This window comes from Lutra lutra, unplaced genomic scaffold (genome assembly GCF_902655055.1).
Source record: "Lutra lutra unplaced genomic scaffold, mLutLut1.2, whole genome shotgun sequence".
NCBI classification, from domain to species: domain Eukaryota; kingdom Metazoa; phylum Chordata; class Mammalia; order Carnivora; family Mustelidae; genus Lutra; species Lutra lutra.
Window position 1 is genome coordinate 115226 of NW_025923840.1, and position 18435 is coordinate 133660.

An 18435-nucleotide genomic window follows, 5' to 3' on the forward strand; every position below is an offset into this window, starting at 1 on the left:
TCAGTCAGGGGTGTCACTGAAAAATCCATCAGTAATTGGCCAGCTGACCTGTCTTGTGGTTGGTCCTCAGAATGATGCCAATCTGAGAAATCCCTGGTGATTGGCCAGGGCATAGTGGTGAGATCCCATGGTGGTGACATCACATGAATGTATTCTGGTGTCCCAGCGTGGTTATAAAAACTTGGCAACAGCCCAGGCTCCAGTGAAGATAAAGATGGCAGTTCAGTCACAGCTCTTCCTTCTCTTACTCAACTTCTCTTCCCTGTTCCCTGCCCCTGCCCATGGCAAGCCCCCTGCCCACTCCTTCTGCCCTAGTCCTCTCTCCAATACTCTACACACCACCATCATGTTAGCACCTACATTTTTGCCCCTCTGTGGTCCAGAGAGTCCTTGTACCCATACATGGCAAAACCTAGACCAATTCCACACTATGAGGCTGGGCCAGGTCCTCAGAGAGACATTCTCATTTGGCATTTGGGAGTGGGACACTGGCTATCAGAACACCATGGATTCTTTGTCAGCTGGGTCCCACACCCCTGGGGTTATATGTGACTTCAGTAGAGGAAAGCTGAGTTCATGTCCTGAGGGAACATTGGGCACACTACTACTCTGAAGCCCTCCAACCTGGCTCATCACAGGACACATGGGTGGTCTCAAAATCCAGCCAAACTAGATGTGCACAATATTTGGAATATCTGGAGACATCAGGAAGAGGGGGAATTTTACACAAGAAGTAAATACTAGGAAAAGGAATCACCACGTCTCTCTATGCAATGTTAGTCCTTGGAATACTGACACTCAATCTATGATCTGTCTGAAACAACTCAGCAGTGGACAAAATACTTCCCAAGAAACCTGGCTAACCCAGAGCCCACAGACCATCAATCCTCAAACACAGCCTAACAAGGAGACCTACAGACCTCAGGACACAGCACCTCCCAGGAACCCAAAGATTGGGAGGTTTCTGATTCCATTTGACACTGGGCAGATGAGTCACCCAGACATTGGGTGGACAATGAGCCTCCAAACATCAAGCTGGCCAGCCCAGTGCAGCATAAGGCAAGGAATTCCAGAGAACAGGCTTGCCAAGTGCCAAGAAACCATGGGTTCTGCGTCCCAGCTTGTATCAGTAAAATGATTCAACTCAGCAGAAGCATTACTGTGGGTCTTTGTACCCAGCGGACAAATACTCAACTCTCCACTAGGCCAAGCAGGAACCTGGACACTAGACTCACTATGTGCCCTTGGACCAGGAGACCAACAATTCAGATGTCTGTTAGGTCAAGCAGACACCTTGAAGAGCCAACTCACCATGCTCCCATGGACATGGAGACTAACAAATCTGCTCTCTATTACACCAAGCAGGCACCTGGACAGCAGGTCAACCATGTGCTCTTGGAACTGGAGACTGACAAGTGAGCTGTCTGGTAAGCTAAGCAGGGACATTGACAGTGGGCTCACCATGGTCCCTTGGATATTAAGCCCAAGAAAGGAGCTCTGGGCTAGACCAAGCAAACAACTGGACTTGAGCCTCAACATGTGCCCTTAGACCTGGAATCCAACAGCTCAGCTTTTTGCTTGTCCAAGCAGGCACTATGAAAGTGGGCTTATCATGTGCCCTTGGACCTGGAGACCAACAACTGAGCTGTCTCGTTGGATAAGCCAACATGTTTACAGTAGGTTAATCATGTGCCCTTGGACCTGGAGACCAAGAATGCACCTCTATGACAAGCCAAGGAGACAGTTTCACAGCTGGCTCACCATGGGCCCATGGACATGGAAGCCACGATACCAGGTCTGTACTAGGCCAAGCAGACACCCAGATAGGAGGCTCAACATGTGCCCTTATGCCTCAAGACAAACAATTCACTTTGTAGTTTGGCCAAGGACACACATTGACAACAGGCTCACCGTGAGCCCTTGGACCTGGAGACCAGAAACTGAGCTGCCTGCTAGGTTAAATAGTCTCCTTGGCAGTGGGATAAGGATGTCACCCTTGGACCTGTAGACCAACAATACAGCTCTGTGACAAGCCAAGCAGGAAACTTCACAGTTGGCTCAACATGTGTGCATGGACCTGGAAACCAAAGAATGAGGTCTCTACTAGGCCAAGCAGGCACCTGGACAGCTGGCTCACCATGTGCCCTTGGGCCTCGAGACCAAAAACACAGCTCTCTATTACGTCAAGCAGCCACTTGGATAGCAGCCTTACCATAAGACTTTGGACATGGCGACCAGTAAAGGAACCCTCAGCTAGGTCAAGCACATACCTTCAGAGTGGGATCACCATGTACCCTTGGACCTGAAACTAACAACACAACACTTTGCTAGCCCAAGGGAGCATCTGGGTAGCAGGTTCACCATGTGTTCTTTAATGGCAATAAGAAACACACAGTTCTGCCCCAGGCCAACCAGACAAATAGACAGTGGGCTCACCATGTGCCCTTTGACTAGGAGACCAAAAATTGAGCCGTCTGATAGGCCAAGCAGACACCTGGGCAACAGGATCACCATGTACCCTTGGACCCGGAGACAAACTCAGCTGTCTGATATGCCACGTAGGGACCTGGTAAGAAAGTGCACCATGGGCTCTTGGACCTCAAAACCAACGACTCAGCTCTGTGCTCAAGCAAATAGGAATGTTGATAGCAGGCTATCCATGAGCACTTGGTCCAGTTGACCAAAAAATCAGCTGTGTTAGGCCAAGCGGGCATGATGAATGTGGATTCACCATATGCCCTTGGATCTGGAGACTAATAATTGAGCTGTCTGATAGGCCTACTAGTCACCTGGACAGCAATTTCACTGTGTGCCCAAGGACCTGGAGACTAAGAATGCAGCTCTGCACCAGGCCAAGAAGGCAACTAGACAGCAAGTTCAGCATGTTTCCTTGGACACAGATCCCTCCTTCTCCCCAGAGTAGAGCACACTCATACACTCGGCTTTCCAGCTGGCAACAGATTATGCAACCTCCAAATCTGCTCAGTATTGAACCGATTTTTACAATGCAGCCATGGATACCTGTGAGCCTCTGAACTATGAGCCCTACATCCCAGGACAGCATGGGACTAAGAAGCCACTGGGACACCAACTTGCCCCCAAAACCTGTGGTAGTATGCTTTTCACCTTTTGCATAAAAGTGAGTATTCAAGTCTTCTTACTTTTGATCTCCCTCAGCCTGAGATCTTTTTGGCCTGCTCTCTGTACAATGTTCATTTTGGGGAGAGTTCTCCTCCTGATAAGAAAACTACACCATGCCCCAGGAGGTGAAACAGGCCAGTGGTTTGAAACTTTTATTTAAACTTATGGCACGAAATGAAGAGGGACAATTGGAGGAAAATGCGGAGGAGACCAATGCCATGAACACTGTGGACCCATTGACTGAGATCCTCCAGCTGAAGGAGAAGTGTTACATCCTCAAAGGAGAGGTGGAGGCCTTAAAGCAAGAAACCAAGCAGTGCACTGAGATGCAGGCTCAGCTCCATGAATTGGAGAGTTTCTTCATTCAAATGAAGGTCTTCCTGGACGTTTCTGCCTTACACACAGTGCCCAAGTGTTAATGTTTGTGCACCCACATACTATGGCATAGAAGGGAAGATGGGAAATATGTGTTCATCTCCCCAATTGGTGGTATGGTATGAATTCGAAAAATGAGCATATAAAGCATTTAAAATTTAAAAAAATTAAAATAAACAAATATTATTACTTCTAAATAACTGATTTACAAAAGACAACCCCTGGGTGATTGTAAAGGGCAGCCTGTATTAGAGTTACTTCTATCCCTTACTATCTATCGCATTCTCCTGAGGTTGGGGTCTCCATGGCTCTAAGAATATGTTGGTTATTCATGGAGAGTTGACATTGAGCATAACCTGCCTGTCCTCATCAACTTGTTCAGACATACTAATCTCTAGAACCAAAGCGGAGGACCAAAGTTCAGTAGCATTCTGATGGGAAGGAAGAGACAATAAGTGTATCTGTTTACAGGTATTTCTGCATAAAGCATTGGCAGATACCAATTTTTAAGATTTTTGATACATTTGAGGTTGGCCCCTGATGCTATGTCTTCAGACTGTTGCCAGGAAAACAGCTGTTGATCCAGAACAGATTCGTCTGTGATGCAGTCCTTTAAAGAACAAATGTGACAAGACCATGCAAGAAGGGTAGAGCATCTCCAAAGGCAGGGTATGATTCCCTGTATCTGGGTGAGTATATTTGGGGTCAGAACAGGAGGCAGAATGGTATGAGTGGCCAGGCTGCGGGCTCCATTCTGACCAAATAAGGACTGCAGGAATTGGGGGGAAATGATGGATTCACATTGGGTGCTTTAGGTGCATGGGTGTCTGCACAGAGTAAGGCTCAATGGGAGAGAGATGGGAAGAGGTGCGCCTTGGAGACTGTAGGGTCTGCTTGCATATGAAGAATGGGACCACTTCCAGGACTCAATACTGACCATCTGATAAATTGGACACTTGGGGTCAGAATGGAGTTGAGAGGTGAGATTCCTGGACAGCCCCTCCTGGGCTATGGTCCATTTTAGCTGCAAGGATGTGGAGTGGGAGTGTAGGTGTGGTGCAAATGCCAGTGATCTGGCGTCTACATTTGACACCAACTGAGGTTCTATGGGAAGTGCCTAGAGCTTTGGCTCCTGGGCTGAGCTCAATAATGACAGTGTGCTCATAGCACCTGGGCATACACAGATGGGAACCATGAGGAAGTTTCTTCTGGGGGTTGAAATGAACTTCAAGGGAAGCTGCAAATTGGGAGACATGCAGCCATGAGATGGATGATTTCTGAGCTGCTATGAGGGTGATTCTTCCAGGAGCCAATGTGGAGGCTGGTAGAGTCCAGGTCACTTAAGTGTAAGGGGGACATGGGTTGCTTATGTGTTCCTAGCACTCAGGAACTCCTGCGATTAGCTGCTCAGACCATGCTCCTCACTGTACCAATTGTTTCACAAACATCAAGCCCCTGCATTGACTGGCACCCCAGAGTTGCTCATGCCTTCAGTCCCCATTCCTTCATACCGAAAATGAGGGCAACTTTTGTAGGAGGTGATTGTGTGAACAGGAGGCAGGAGAAGGCAGGTTTGTGGAGGGGATCTTCAAGGGTAGGGACAGATGCAGTCTAGAGACAGAAGGGAAGAAGGGATGGTAGACAAAGTTCCTTGCCACAGCCTTTTCTCCCCAAAGCAAAATATCAGATTTGGGAAGGTAGTGTGTGAGATGACTCTCCCATATCCAGCCTTTGTTGCCCCTTTGGGCTATCGGGCATCACAGGACAACATCTTCCAACTCACAGACAAGCACCAGACCCATCCTGCCTCCTTCACTGTTGCTTGACACCCACAACATAGGGTTCTGGGGTCTTTAGGAGATATTTGGAACTCCCATGACCTGGGGTTGGATTGCTTTACTTAGGGGAGTGCTGACAGGTAGAGCACTACTACAGATGGGAAGGGAGGTAGAGACGTAGATTTATAGATTCACAGAAGCCACAGGTATTTCAGAAGAGTTCTCAAAAAGTTAAACATAGAACTACACTATGACACAGCAATTGCACTACTGGGTATTTACCCTAAAGATACAGATGTATTGAAAAGAAGGGTCATATGTACCCCAGTGTTCATAGCAGTAATGGCCACAATAGCCAAACTGTAGGAAGGGTCAAGGTGCCCTTCAACATACGAAAGGATAAAGAAGATTTTGTCCATATATACAATGGAATATTACTTAGCCATCAGAAAGGAGGAATCTACCACTTTTGAATCAACATGGAAGGGACTGGAGGAAATTATGCTGATTATTAGGTGTCAAGCAGAGAAAGTCAATTATCATATGGTTTCATATAGTTGGGGAAAATAAGGAATAGCATGAAGCACATTAGGAGAAGAAAGGGAAAAAGGAAGGTGTGGGAATTGGAGGGAGAGATGAACCAAAAGAGAATGGAAACTTGAAGAAACAGATAATTTTAGAGGAAAAGAGGTTGGGGAGATTGATGAAGCTGGTGGTGGCTATTAAGAAGGGCATTTACTTAATGGACACATATATAACGTATATAATGCTGTTATATGTAAACCATGCCTCTAAGAACTCTGTGTCAAAAACTGATGATGTACTGTATGGTGACTAACATTACATAATCAAAAATTTAAAAAAAAGGATCACATACTGCATCACAAATCAGATCTCAACCAATTCTGAAGTTCTGAGATTTTCCCCTGCATTTTTCAGACAGTACTGTTTTGAAACTGGAACCCGATCAGAAGAGGAATTTTGGATGGAATTAATACAATTGGAGATCAAGAGTATCCTTCCAGGGAATGATTGCATCATTCAGGAAGTTAAAGAACTTAACCAATTCATTGCAACTAATGAAAATGAAAACACATTGGTTTAGAACCTATGGGATACTGAAAAGTTGGTCTTTAGAGGGAATTACATAGCCATCCAAAAAATTAGAAAAATCCCAAATACACAAGCTAACCTTACACCTGGAAAAAGAACAGCAAATCGAGCTGAAACCAAGCAATAGAAAAAGAATAAAGATCAGAGCAGAAATCAATGAAATAGAAAGTAGTATATCAGCAGAGCCCACCAACAAAACTAGAAGCTGGTTCTCAGAACGAATTAATCACATCGATAAATCTCTGGCCAGAGGTAGCCAAAAGAAAAGATAAAGGACCTAAGATAATAAAATCGGGAAGGAAAGGGGAGAGATCATGACCAATGCAAAAGAAACAGGGAATTGTTAGGACACATTATCATCAACTATATACCAAAAAAGTAGGTCATCTGGAAGAAATAAATGCATTCCTGGAAACTTGTAATCTACCAAGTCTGAAACAGGAAGAAGTAAACAATATGAACAGACCAATACACAGCACAGACATTGAATCAGGAATCAAAATCCTCCCCCAAAACACAAGAGTCCAGGGCCACATAACTTTTCAGTGGAATTCTACCAAATATTTTAGGAATACATCATGCCTATTCTACTGAAGCTGCTTCCAAAAAAATAGAAGTGGAAGGAAAGCTTCCAAAAGATTTTCTGAGGCTGAGCATTACCTTGACCCACAAGTAGACAAAGACCCCATATAAAAGGAGAATTACAGATGAATAAGCTTGGTAAGCACTAATACCAAGTTAGTCAACAAGATACAAGCCAGTAGGATTCCATGGTACATTAAAAGGGTTATTCACCACCATCCAGTGAGGTTTATTCCTGGGATGCAAGGGAGGTTCAACATCCACAAATCAATTGATGTGATTGGTCATACAAAGAAATGAAAGACAAGGACCGTATCAACCTATCATCTTATGCAGAAAAAAAAAACAAAGCATTTGGCAAAATACAACACTTTCTCATGATTAAAACTCCTCAAGATACAGGGATAGAGGGAACATATCTCATATTATAAAAGCCATCTATGAAGAGCCCACAGCAAATATCATTCTCAATGGGGAGAAACTGACAGCTCTTCCATTCATGTCAGGATTATGGCAGGGATGCCCACTCTCACTACCTCTGTTGAACACAGCATTAGAAGTCCCAGCCTCAGCAATTGGACAACAATAGCAAATAAAAGGGATGAAAGTTGTCAGAGAAGAAGTCAAATTGTCTCTCTTTGCATAAGACAATATACTTTATGTGAAAAAGCCAAAATAATTCACTCCAAAATGACTTGAATTTATACATCAATTCAGAAACATGAAGGATTCCAAAAGGAAAACACAAAAATCTCTTGCTTTCCTACACACTAACAAAGTGAATGCAGAAAGAGAAATGAAGATGTCAGTTCCACCAATCATAGCACCCAAACCCATAAGATGCCTAGGAATAAACCCAACCAAAGAGGTAAATTATTTCTACCATATAAACTACAGAACACTGAGGAAGAACATTGAGGAAGATGGAAAGTGATGGAAAAACATTTCAATCTCCTTACTGGTTATGGGTCTGTTCAGGCTTTCCATTTCGTCCTGGTTCAGTTGTGGTAGTTTATATGTCTCTAGGAATGCATCCATTTCTTCCAGATTGTCAAATTTGTTGGCGTAGAGTTGCTCATAGTATATTCTTATAATTGTCTGTATTTCTTTGGTGTTCGTTGTGTTCTCTCCTCTTTCATTCATGATTTTATTTATTTGGGTCCTCTCTCTTTTCTTTTTGATAAGTCTGGCCAGGGGTTTATCCATCTTATTAATTCTTTCAAAGAACCAGCTCCTAGTTTCGTTGATTTGTTCTATTGTTTTTTTGGTTTCTATTTCATTGATTTCTGCTCTGATCTTTATGATTTCTCTTCTCCCGCTGGGTTTAGGGTTTCTTTCTTGTTCTTTCTCCAGCTCCTTTAGGTGTAGGGTTAGGTTGTGTACCTGAGACCTTTCTTGTTTCTTGAGAAAGGCTTGTACCGCTATATATTTTCCTCTCAGGACTGCCTTTGTTGTGTCCCACAGATTCTGAACAGTTGTGTTTTCATTATCATTTGTTTCCATAAATTTTTTCAATTCTTCTTTAATTTCGTGGTTGACCCATTCATTCTTTAGAAGGATGCTGTTTAGTCTCCATGTATTTGGGTTCTTTCCAAATTTCCTCTTGTGATTGAGTTCTAGCTTTAGAGCATTGTGGTCTGAAAATATGCAGGGAATGATCCCAATCTTTTGATACTGGTTGAGACCTGATTTAGGACCAAGAATGTGATCTATTCTGGAGAATGTTCCATGTGCACTAGAGAAGAATGTGTATTCTGTTGCTTTGGGATGAAATGTTCTGAATATATCTGTGATGTCCATCTGGTCCAGTGTGTCATTTAAGGCCTTGATTTCCTTGTTGATCTTTTGCTTGGATGATCTGTCCATTTCAGTGAGGGGAGTGTTAAAATCCCCTACTATTATTGTATTCTTGTCGATGTGTTTCTTTGATTTTGTTATTAATTGGTTTACATAGTTGGCTGCTCCCACGTTAGGGGCATAGATATTTAAAATTGTTAGAACTTCTTGTTGGACAGTTCCTTTGAGTATGATATAGTGTCCTTCCTCATCTCTTATTATAGTCTTTGGCTTAAAATCTAATTGATCTGCTATAAGGATTGACACTCCTGCTTTCTTGTGATGTCCATTAGCATGGTAAATTATTTTCCACCCCCTCACTTTAAACCTGGAGGTGTCTTCGGGTTTAAGATGAGTTTCTTGTAGGCAACATATAGATGGGTTTTGTTTTTTTTTTTTTTGTTTTTTTTTTTAAGATTTATTTATTTATTTATTTGACAGAGAGATCACAAGTAGGCAGAGAGGCAGGCAGAGAGACAGTAGGAAGCAGGCTCCCTGCCGAGCAGAGAGCCCAATGCGGGGCTCAATTCCAGGACTCTGAGATCATGACCTGAGCCGAAGGCAGCGGCTTAACCCACTGAGCCACCCAGGCGCCCCTGGGTTTTGTTTTTTTATCCATTCTGATACCCTATGTCTTTTGATTGGGGCATTTAGCCCATTAACATTCAGGGTAAGTATTGAGAGATATGAATTTAGTGCCATTGTATTGCCTGTAAGGTGACTGTTATTGTATATTGTCTCTGTTTCTTTCTTATCTACTACTTTTAGGATCTCTCTTTGCTTAGAGGACCCCTTTCAATATTTCCTGTAGAGCTGGTTTGGTATTTGCAAATTCTTTCAGTTTTTGTGTGTCCTGGAAGCTTTTAATCTCTCCGTCTATTTTCAATGATAGCCTCGCTGGATATAGTATTCTTGGCTGCATGTTTTTCTCATTTAGTACTCTGAATATATCATGCCAGCTCTTTCTGGCCTGCCAGGTCTCTGTGGATAAGTCTGCTGCCAATCTAATAATTTTACCATTGTATGTTACAGACTTCTTTTCCCGGGCTGCTTTCAGGATCTTTTCTTTGTCACTAAGACTTGTCAATTTTACTATTAGGTGACGGGGTGTGGACCTATTCTTATTGATTTTGAGGGGGGTTCTCTGAACCTCTTGAATTTTGATGCTTGTTCCCTTTGCCATATTGGGGAAATTCTCTCCAATAATTCTCTCCAATATACCTTCTGCTCCCCTCTCTGTTTCCTCTTCTTCTGGAATCCCAATTATTCTAATGTTGTTTCGTCTTATGGTATCACTTATCTCTCGAATTCTCCCCTCGTGGTCCAGTAGCTGTTTGTCCCTCTTTTGCTCAGCTTCTTTATTCTCTGTCATTTGGTCTTCTATATCGCTAATTCTTTCTTCTGCCTCATTTATCCTAGCAGTGAGAGCCTCCATTTTTGATTGCACCTCATTAATAGCTTTTTGGATTTCAACTTGGTTAGATTTTAGTTCTTTTATTTCTCCAGAAAGGGCTTGTATATCTCCTGAGAGGGTTGCTTTAATATCTTCCATGCCTTTTTCAAGCCCGGCTAGAACCTTGAGAATCGTCATTCTGAACTCTCTATCTGACATATTACCAAAATCTGTATTGATTAGGTCCCTAGCCTTTGGTACTGCTCTTGTTCTTTTTTTTTTTGTTGTGAATTTTTCCGCCTTGTCATTTTGTCCAGATAAGAGTTTATGAAGGAGCAAGTAAAATACTAAAAGGGTGGCAACAACCCCAGGAAAATATGTTTTAGCCAAATCAGAAGAGATCCCAAATCGTGAGGGGGGAGAAAGGGGATAAAAAGGGGTTCAAAAAGAAAAAAAAAACTATTTTAAAAAGAAAGCCGATAAAGAAAATATATAAAAAGAGGAAAAAATATATATATATATTAGATAAACTATTTAAAAAACATTAAAAAAGAAAACGGTAAAAGTTAAAAAAAATTAGCAGAAGAAGAGAAAAAGAAAAAAAATTGAAAAAGAAAAAAAAAAATTAAATTAACTGCAAGGCTAAAAAGTCATGGGGAGAAAGCCATGAGTTCCGTGCTTTGCTTTCTTCTCCTTGGAATTCCGTCGCTCTCCTTGGTATTGAAACAGCACTCCTTGTTAGGTGAACTTGGTCCTGGCTCGGTTTCCCATTGATCTTCTGGGGGAGGGGCCTGTTGTAGTGATTCTCAAGCGTCTTTGCCCCAGGCGGAGTTGCACCGCCCTTACCCGGGGCCGCGCTGAGTAGCTGAGTAATCCGCTCGGGTTTGCTTTCGGGAGCTTTTGTTCCCTGAGCGCTTTCCATAGAGTTACGGAGGATGGGAATGAAGATGGTGGCCTCCCGGTCTCCAGCCCAGAGGACCCGAGAACCCGGGGCCCCATTCCTCAGTGCGCCCTCAGAGAATAGCGCCCAATGACTCCCGTCACCCTGGCCTCTGGCCGCGCTCCGAGCTGACCGAGCCTGAGACCGGTTCAAGGGAATCCCGAGCTGAGAGTCACTCCTCGGCTCTGTCTCTGTAGCCGGCTTCCCCGTTCTAATACCAGTAAGCTCTGCGACACTCAGACACCCCCGATCCTTCTGCGACCCTGCGGGACCTGAGGCCGCGCTGACCCCGCCTGGGCTTCACCCCAGTTAAGCCTCTGGAGCGATGTCCCTCAGCGGAATCGACTTTTAAATGTCCTGATTTTGCTCTGTTGCTCTGCCGCTCGCCAGGAGCCTGCCCCTCCCCCCGCGGTCTATCTTCCCGTTGCTTTGGATTCACTTCTCCGCCAGTCCTACCTTGCAGAAAGTGGTTGATTTTCTGTTTCTAGAATTGCTGTTCTTCTTCTTTTCAATCTCCCGTTGGATTTGTAGGTGTTTGCAATCTTTAGATAAGCTATTTAGCTGATCTCCCGCTACCCAAAGTAGTCTCAGCCTGCTACTTCTCCGCCATCTTGACTCCTCCTTTGTATAATTTTTTTAAAAATGTGAATCAATCTTATGATCTGCAGACAGTGAGAGAAGGACATATTGTAGGATTCCAGGCACATGAAAATACATGACACGGTAAAGTATGTACCAGAGAAAGAGAGAAGAGCAGTGGTTGCAGGGACTGGGGTGAGGAAATGAGCAATGAGTGATTAGTAGCACAGGTGTCGCTGTGGAGGAAATGATGTAGAAGTAAATGGTTGTGCCAAACTCGGAATATACCGAATGAGACATCAATATAATGTTGAAAAGGCTCTGAGTAAAATTTTATGTAAACGCAAATTCTACTTTATTTATTTATTTACTTATTTTTAAATTTTATTTATTTATTTTGACAGAGGGAGATCACAAGTAGGCAGAGAGGCAGGCAGAGAGAGAAGGGAAAACAGGCTCCCCACTGAGCAGCGAGCCTGATGTGGGGCCCAATACCAAGACCCTGAGGACATGACCTGAGCTGAAGGCAGAGGCTTTAATGCACTGAGCCACCCAGGCACCCCAAATTCTACTTTATTTAATGAACACAATCTATTAAGTCATTATACAGGTGTATATAAAACAAAAGTATTACAAATAAGGCAATGACAGGGGAGGGGAAGGCATTGTTTCGGGCTGCAGCCTGCACCAGCTGCTGCTCAGGGGATGAGGCTGCTGTTGCTCTGCTGAGGCAGTTGATTCAGACCGTTCAGGAACACCAGGAGCAGGGGCAGGACACTGCTGGACCTCCACTTCAGGCAAAGGGGCTGCTGGATCTTCCATCTCAGAAACATGAATTAGAGCTCTGACTACCACCTGTACTGGCCCCAAGAGTGCAGGTAAAGTCACTGCTCTTCTTGACTGGCGAGCAATGGCAGCAGGGATGGGGTGGACCAACTCAGGCTCCAACGATGTAGCGGGTGCCAGAATGGGTGTTCGGAGAGGTTCCTGAGGTTGATCAGGATCTTGCTCTGGGGCTGGTGCTCTAGCTCCAAGAAGAGAAAGCATTGTCAGCATGATTGACATCCCTTTTGCCCTTTTCCCACCATTCAGTATGGTCTGCATTTAAGACCCAATCCTTGGAATGTCTCCCCAACTGAAGCCTGTGGGGACAGGGATCTGAGGCTACTCACTCCTCTCAGACCAATAATAATCAATGCAGGCTTACTCAGTGTGGCCCATCCTGTTGCCTCCTCAGGCCCACATCAGTCACCCCCAGTCCTCCTCACTCCCAGCCTCTGGCTTCGTAAGCTCAAGGTGTTGTAGCTGTGAGAGCAGAAGCTTGACACGATGCTCTAGAGCTGAGCCTGGTATATTGAACCCCATCTATGCCAGCAGCATATTCAGGCTGAGAAATTCTGGGGGCTGGAAAAAATCCCCAGAATATTGTTCCAGCCATGTGCCCAAGATGGAATAGATGGCCCTGGGGACAGGCAGGTAGCCAGAGAAGTCAGAGCACAGGGCACCCACCCAAATCAATATCCCAGGGAACCCCTGTGGGAACCTGGGCCCCTGGATTTCCAGCTCCTGTCAGAGACCAGTCCTAATCCTTCTCCACCTGTTATCTGTCAGTCCTTCCCAGGACAGGCCTGGTCACAGATGGCAGGCTGGCAAAAAGGCATTAATAGTGGGAGTCCTTGATCAATGGTGTGAGCATTTCTGTCCTTCTGAGGGAAGATGGACACACTCCTCAGTCTGTCTCCTTGCTCACATGCCACTTGAATTCAACTGCATATGCCCAGGGAAGGATGGTGTCTGGCCTCACTGCATTCACCGCTTATTCTGCACACACCATTTACCCTCACTGCACACACCACTGCTCTGTAAAGATCAAGTAAGGAGGGAAAAAAAGTACTCTGCCTCTATCCAGGCCTTCCCAGCACCCTCCCAATACCTCAAACTTTGCATCCTTTGCCCATGTGCTGCCTTATTCACTAAGTGCCATGAGTGGGTCTCCTTCCACTGACACTAATCTCCCACAGGTTGTGGGTTGTGTGGTCCCTGACCTCTCACTGGGTCTCCTGAGCACCCTCTGAATACCCAGTGTCCAGGTTCTAACAGACATCTGTGTGACAGTTCAGAGTCCTGGAATTGGGGTAGAGATAGGGCTTGGAGGGGGCAGGGATGCAGAATGACCCTCTTAGGGGTTGAAGCTGTCCTCCATCCCACTATGATTTTCCACAGTGGTCACACACCAACCACATCTCCCCAGCACTCCTTCCCATTTTCCAGAAAAAGCTCTCAGACATTTGCCCTAAAGTAGGAATAACAGATGTGTGGATGAGTGTCCAGCAGGCCCTCTAATTCACAGTACCTCACTACCCTGGTGGAGAGGGAAGGACCTCCTTTATCAGCTGAAGCTCACTCACACATTCCACTTCTTCTGAGCTCTGCTGACCTCATTATACTTGAAGAAAATGCACCCAAATCTAAAGGAAGCCAGGGGGCATCACATGAAATGTCCTGTGGATGCTATCTATCATCGCCTGAACCCCAGCTAGTCTGCAGCCCTGGGGTGCTGTCTGATCTGTGTAGAGATCATATTCAACTCCTATATAAATGTCTTCACTGAGTTGGGATTCCTGAATACTTGATGAATGAAAGGGTCCCAACCAGCCCATCACAGATATCTGAGTGAGCCTGGTCCCCTGCTCACATCCAGGTATCCCTGCTCTGGATTCACCCAGACAAAGATCTGAGATGGAGTCGCAGATCTCCCGTTCAATGGCAAAACAGCCCAGCTCAAGACCATAGTGATACTGCGGGATGAGGCAGAGGCTTAGTCATGAGGAGCAGGAGAATGCTCAAATAGTGTGACCACAGGCCCTCTAGCAGACTATTCCACAGGAGCAGCCACCCAGGTATATTTTCCCTACAAGTCCCCACTGATTACCTATAATAACTCTGCCCCAGTTAGGACAAACTGAGGCTTGGGGAAGTTTGGAGACATGCCTAAGTCTCACAAACAGGCATTGGCCAAATCACACTTGGCAGTTAGGGGCAGGGTGCTCACCTTGCAAATAGGATATCCAGCACCTCTTGGGTGGTGACAAAGGCTAGGTATGTACTCAGTAACCTGTAGACAGAGTTTAGATCTCTTCTTAGGAAGGCAGGTGCCAGGCGTTCTATTTCTGTCTGCAGCGTGTTGGCCTGGTTGCTAAATAGCACAGAGGTCTCATTTCTATTTCTGATTGAGCTATTTTTACCCTGAGGTGAATCAGAGGAGACATGAGTCAGTGCTTTAGCCACCAGAAGAATTGGGTGTTGGAGGGCAGACTGACCCCCCAGATCTCAGTAACTTATGGCAAGAGGTGGGACAAGAGAGTCCACAGCCCTAAAAAGAATAAGGTGACTCAGTGTTTCATTGGCTACTCATAAGGCTCTTGGTTTTGGTTCAGGTCATCTTCTCAATGTCCTGAGACTGAGCTCCTCATAGGGCTGAGCACATAGAACAGTGTCTGCTTAGGATTCTGTCTCCACCTCTGCTTCTCCCCACTCTCTCCCTGCCTCTCTCTCAAATCCATCAACCAATCATTTAATAGACCTTTAGGAAAAAGAAAAAAGTTTCTTGGCATCCATATAAAGAGTTGAAATAAATGATATCTGACCTGATAGTATCACAGGCCACTTTGTGAGCTGAGTACTGATAGGACCACCCTGCATAAATGGCATGAATCCTGTGATTTCCTTTTTTTTTTTAATTTATTTCCTTTCAGCGTAAAAGAATTCATTGCTTTTGTACCACACCCAGTGCTCCATGCAATACGTGTCCTCCATAATACCCACCACCTGGCTCACCCAAACTCCCAGCCCCCGCCCCTTCAAAACCCTCAGATTGTTTTTCAGAGTCCACAGTCTCTCATGATTCACCTCCCCTTCCAATTTCCCTCAAATGCCTTCTCCTCTCCATCCCCCCTTGTCCTCCATGTTGTTATGCTCCACAAATAAGTGAAACTATATGATAATTGACTCTCTCTGCTTGACTTATTTCACTCAGTATAATCTCTTCCAGTCCTGTCCATGTTGATACAACAGTTGGTTATTCATCCTTTCTGATGGAGGCATAATACTCCATAGTGTATATGGACCACATCTTCCTTATCCATTCGTCCATTGAAGGGCATCTTGGTTCTTTCCACAGTTTGACGACCGTGGCCATATCACCGTGGCTATAGACCATGGCTATAAACATTGTGGTACAGATGGCCATTCATTTTATTACATCTGTATCTTTGGGGTAAATACCCAGTAGTGCAATGGCAGGGTCAAAGGGAAGCTCTATTTTTAAATTCTTAAGGAATCTCCACACTGTTCTCCAAAGTAGTTGCACCAACTTGCATTCCCACCAACAGTGGAAGAGGGTTCCTCTTTCTCCACATCCTCTCCAACACACGATGTTTTGTGTCTTGCTAATTTTGGCCATTCTAACTGGTGTAAGGTGGTATCTAAATGTGGTTTTAATTTGAATCTCCTTGATGGCTAGTGATGAGGAACATTTTTTAATGTGTCTGATAGCCATTTGTATGTCTTCATTGGAGAAATGTCTGTTCATTTCTTCTGCCCATTTTCTGACATGATTATCGGTTTTGTGTGCATTGATTTTGAGAAGTTCTTTATAGATTCTGGATATCAGCCTTTTGTCTGTACTGTTTTTTGCAAATATCTTCTCCCATTCCGTGGGTTGCCTCTTTGTTTTGTTGGCTGTTTCCCTTGCTGCGCAGAAATTTTTGATCTTGTTGAAGTCCCAAATGTTCATTTTCACTTTGCCTTTGGAGACATATCTTGAAAGAAGTTGTTGTGACTGATATAAAAAAGGTTATTGCCTATGTTTTCCTCTATGATTCTAACGGATTTCTGTCTCACATTGAGGTCTTTTATCCTGTTTGAGTTTATCCTTGTGTACGGTGTAAGAGAATGTTTGAGTTCCATTCTTCTACATATAGCTATCCAATTTTCCCAGCACCATTTATTGAAGAGACTGTCTTTTTTCCACTGCATATTTTTTCCTGCTTTGTTGAAGATTTTTTGACCATAGAGTTGGGGGTCCATATCTGGACTCTCTGCTCTGTTCCACTGGTCTATGTGTCTGTTTTTATTCCAGTACCATGCTGTCTTGGTGATCACAGCTTTGTAGTAAAGCTTGAAATCAGGCAACATGATGGCCCCAGTTTTGTTTTTCTTTTTCAACATTTGCTTAGCAATTCGGGGTCTCTTCTGATTCCTTACAAATTTTAGGATTATTTGCTCCAGCTCTTTGAAAAATACCGGTGGAATTTTGATCAGAATGGCATTAAAAGTATAGATTGCTCTAGGCAGTATAGACATATTAACAATGTTTATTCTTCTGATCCAAGAGCATGGAATGGTCTTCCATCTTTTTTTTTTTTTTGTCTTCTTCAATTTCTTTCATGAGTGTTCTGTAGTTCCTCAAACACAGATCCTTTACCACTTTGGTTAGGTTTATTCCCAGGTATCTTACGGTTCTTGGTGATATAGTAAATGGAATCAATTCTCTAATTTCCATTTCTGTATTTTCATTGTTAGTGTATAAGAAAGCATCTAATTTCTGTACATTATCTTTGTATCCTGTCACATTTCTGAATTGCTGTATGAGTTCTAGTAGTTTGGGGGTGGAGTCTTTTGGGTTTTCCATATAAAGTATCATGTCATCTGCGAAGAGAGAGAGTTTGACTTCTTCATCACCAATTTGGATACATTTTGTTTCTCTTTGTTGTCTGATTGTTGATGCTAGGACTTCTAATACTATGTTGAACAAGAGTGGTGAGAATGGGCATTCTTGTCATGTTCCAATCTCAACGGGAAGGCTGCAAGCTTTTTCCCATTGAGGATGATATTTGCTGTGGGTCTTTCATAGACAGATTTTATGAAGTTGAGGAATGTCCCCCTCTCCCTATACTTTGAAGCATTTTAATCAGGAACGAATGCTGGATTTTGTCAAATGCTATTTCTGCATCAATTGAGAGGACCATGTGGCTCTTCTCTCTTCTCTTATTGATTTGTTCTATTACATTTATTGATTAGGAATGTTGAACTACCATTGAAACCCCGGGATAAATCCCATCTGGTCATGGTGGGTAATCTTTTTAATGTACTGTTGGATTCTATTTGCTAGGATCTTCTTGACAATCTTAGCATCCATATTCATCAGGGATATTGGTCTGAAATTCTCCTTTTTAGTGTGAACTTTGCCTGGTTTGGGGATCAGGGTAATGCTGGATTCATAAAAAGAGTCTGGAAGTCTTCCTTCTGCTTCAATTTTTTGAAACAGCTTCAGGAGAACAGGTGTTATTTCTTATTTGAAAGTTTAGAATTCCCCAAGGAATACATCAGTTCCTGGGCTCTTGTTTTTTTGGAGATTTTTGATCACTGCCTCAATCTCGCTACTAGATATCGGTCTATTCAGGTTGTCAATTTCTTCCTGGTTCAATTTTGGGAGTTTATAGTTTTCCAGGAATGCATCCATTTCATCTATGTAGCTTAACTTATTGGCATATAACTGTTAATACTTTCTGATGATTGTTTCCATTTCCTTGGTGTTAGTTAGTGATTTCTCCCTTTTCATTCATACTTTTATTAATTTGAGCTTTCTCTCTTTTATTTTAGATTAGTGTGGCCAATGGTTTATCTTTCTTACTGAT

General features: G+C 43.7%; 1 protein-coding gene across 1 annotated transcript in view; it reads right to left on the reverse strand.

The window, feature by feature from the left end:
- Nucleotides 1-12253: 12253 nt before the first annotated feature.
- The window catches only part of LOC125092673 (ral guanine nucleotide dissociation stimulator-like), a 61419-nt gene continuing 55237 nt past the window's right edge, over nucleotides 12254-18435 (reverse strand). Inside the window, exons 4-5 of the mRNA XM_047717038.1 lie at nucleotides 14790-14983; nucleotides 12254-12761 (exon numbers count right to left, since the gene is read on the reverse strand). Of these exons, the coding sequence (XP_047572994.1) occupies nucleotides 12368-12761; nucleotides 14790-14983 (588 nt within the window). The 3' untranslated portion in view covers nucleotides 12254-12367. The remainder of the gene's footprint in view (nucleotides 12762-14789; nucleotides 14984-18435) is intronic.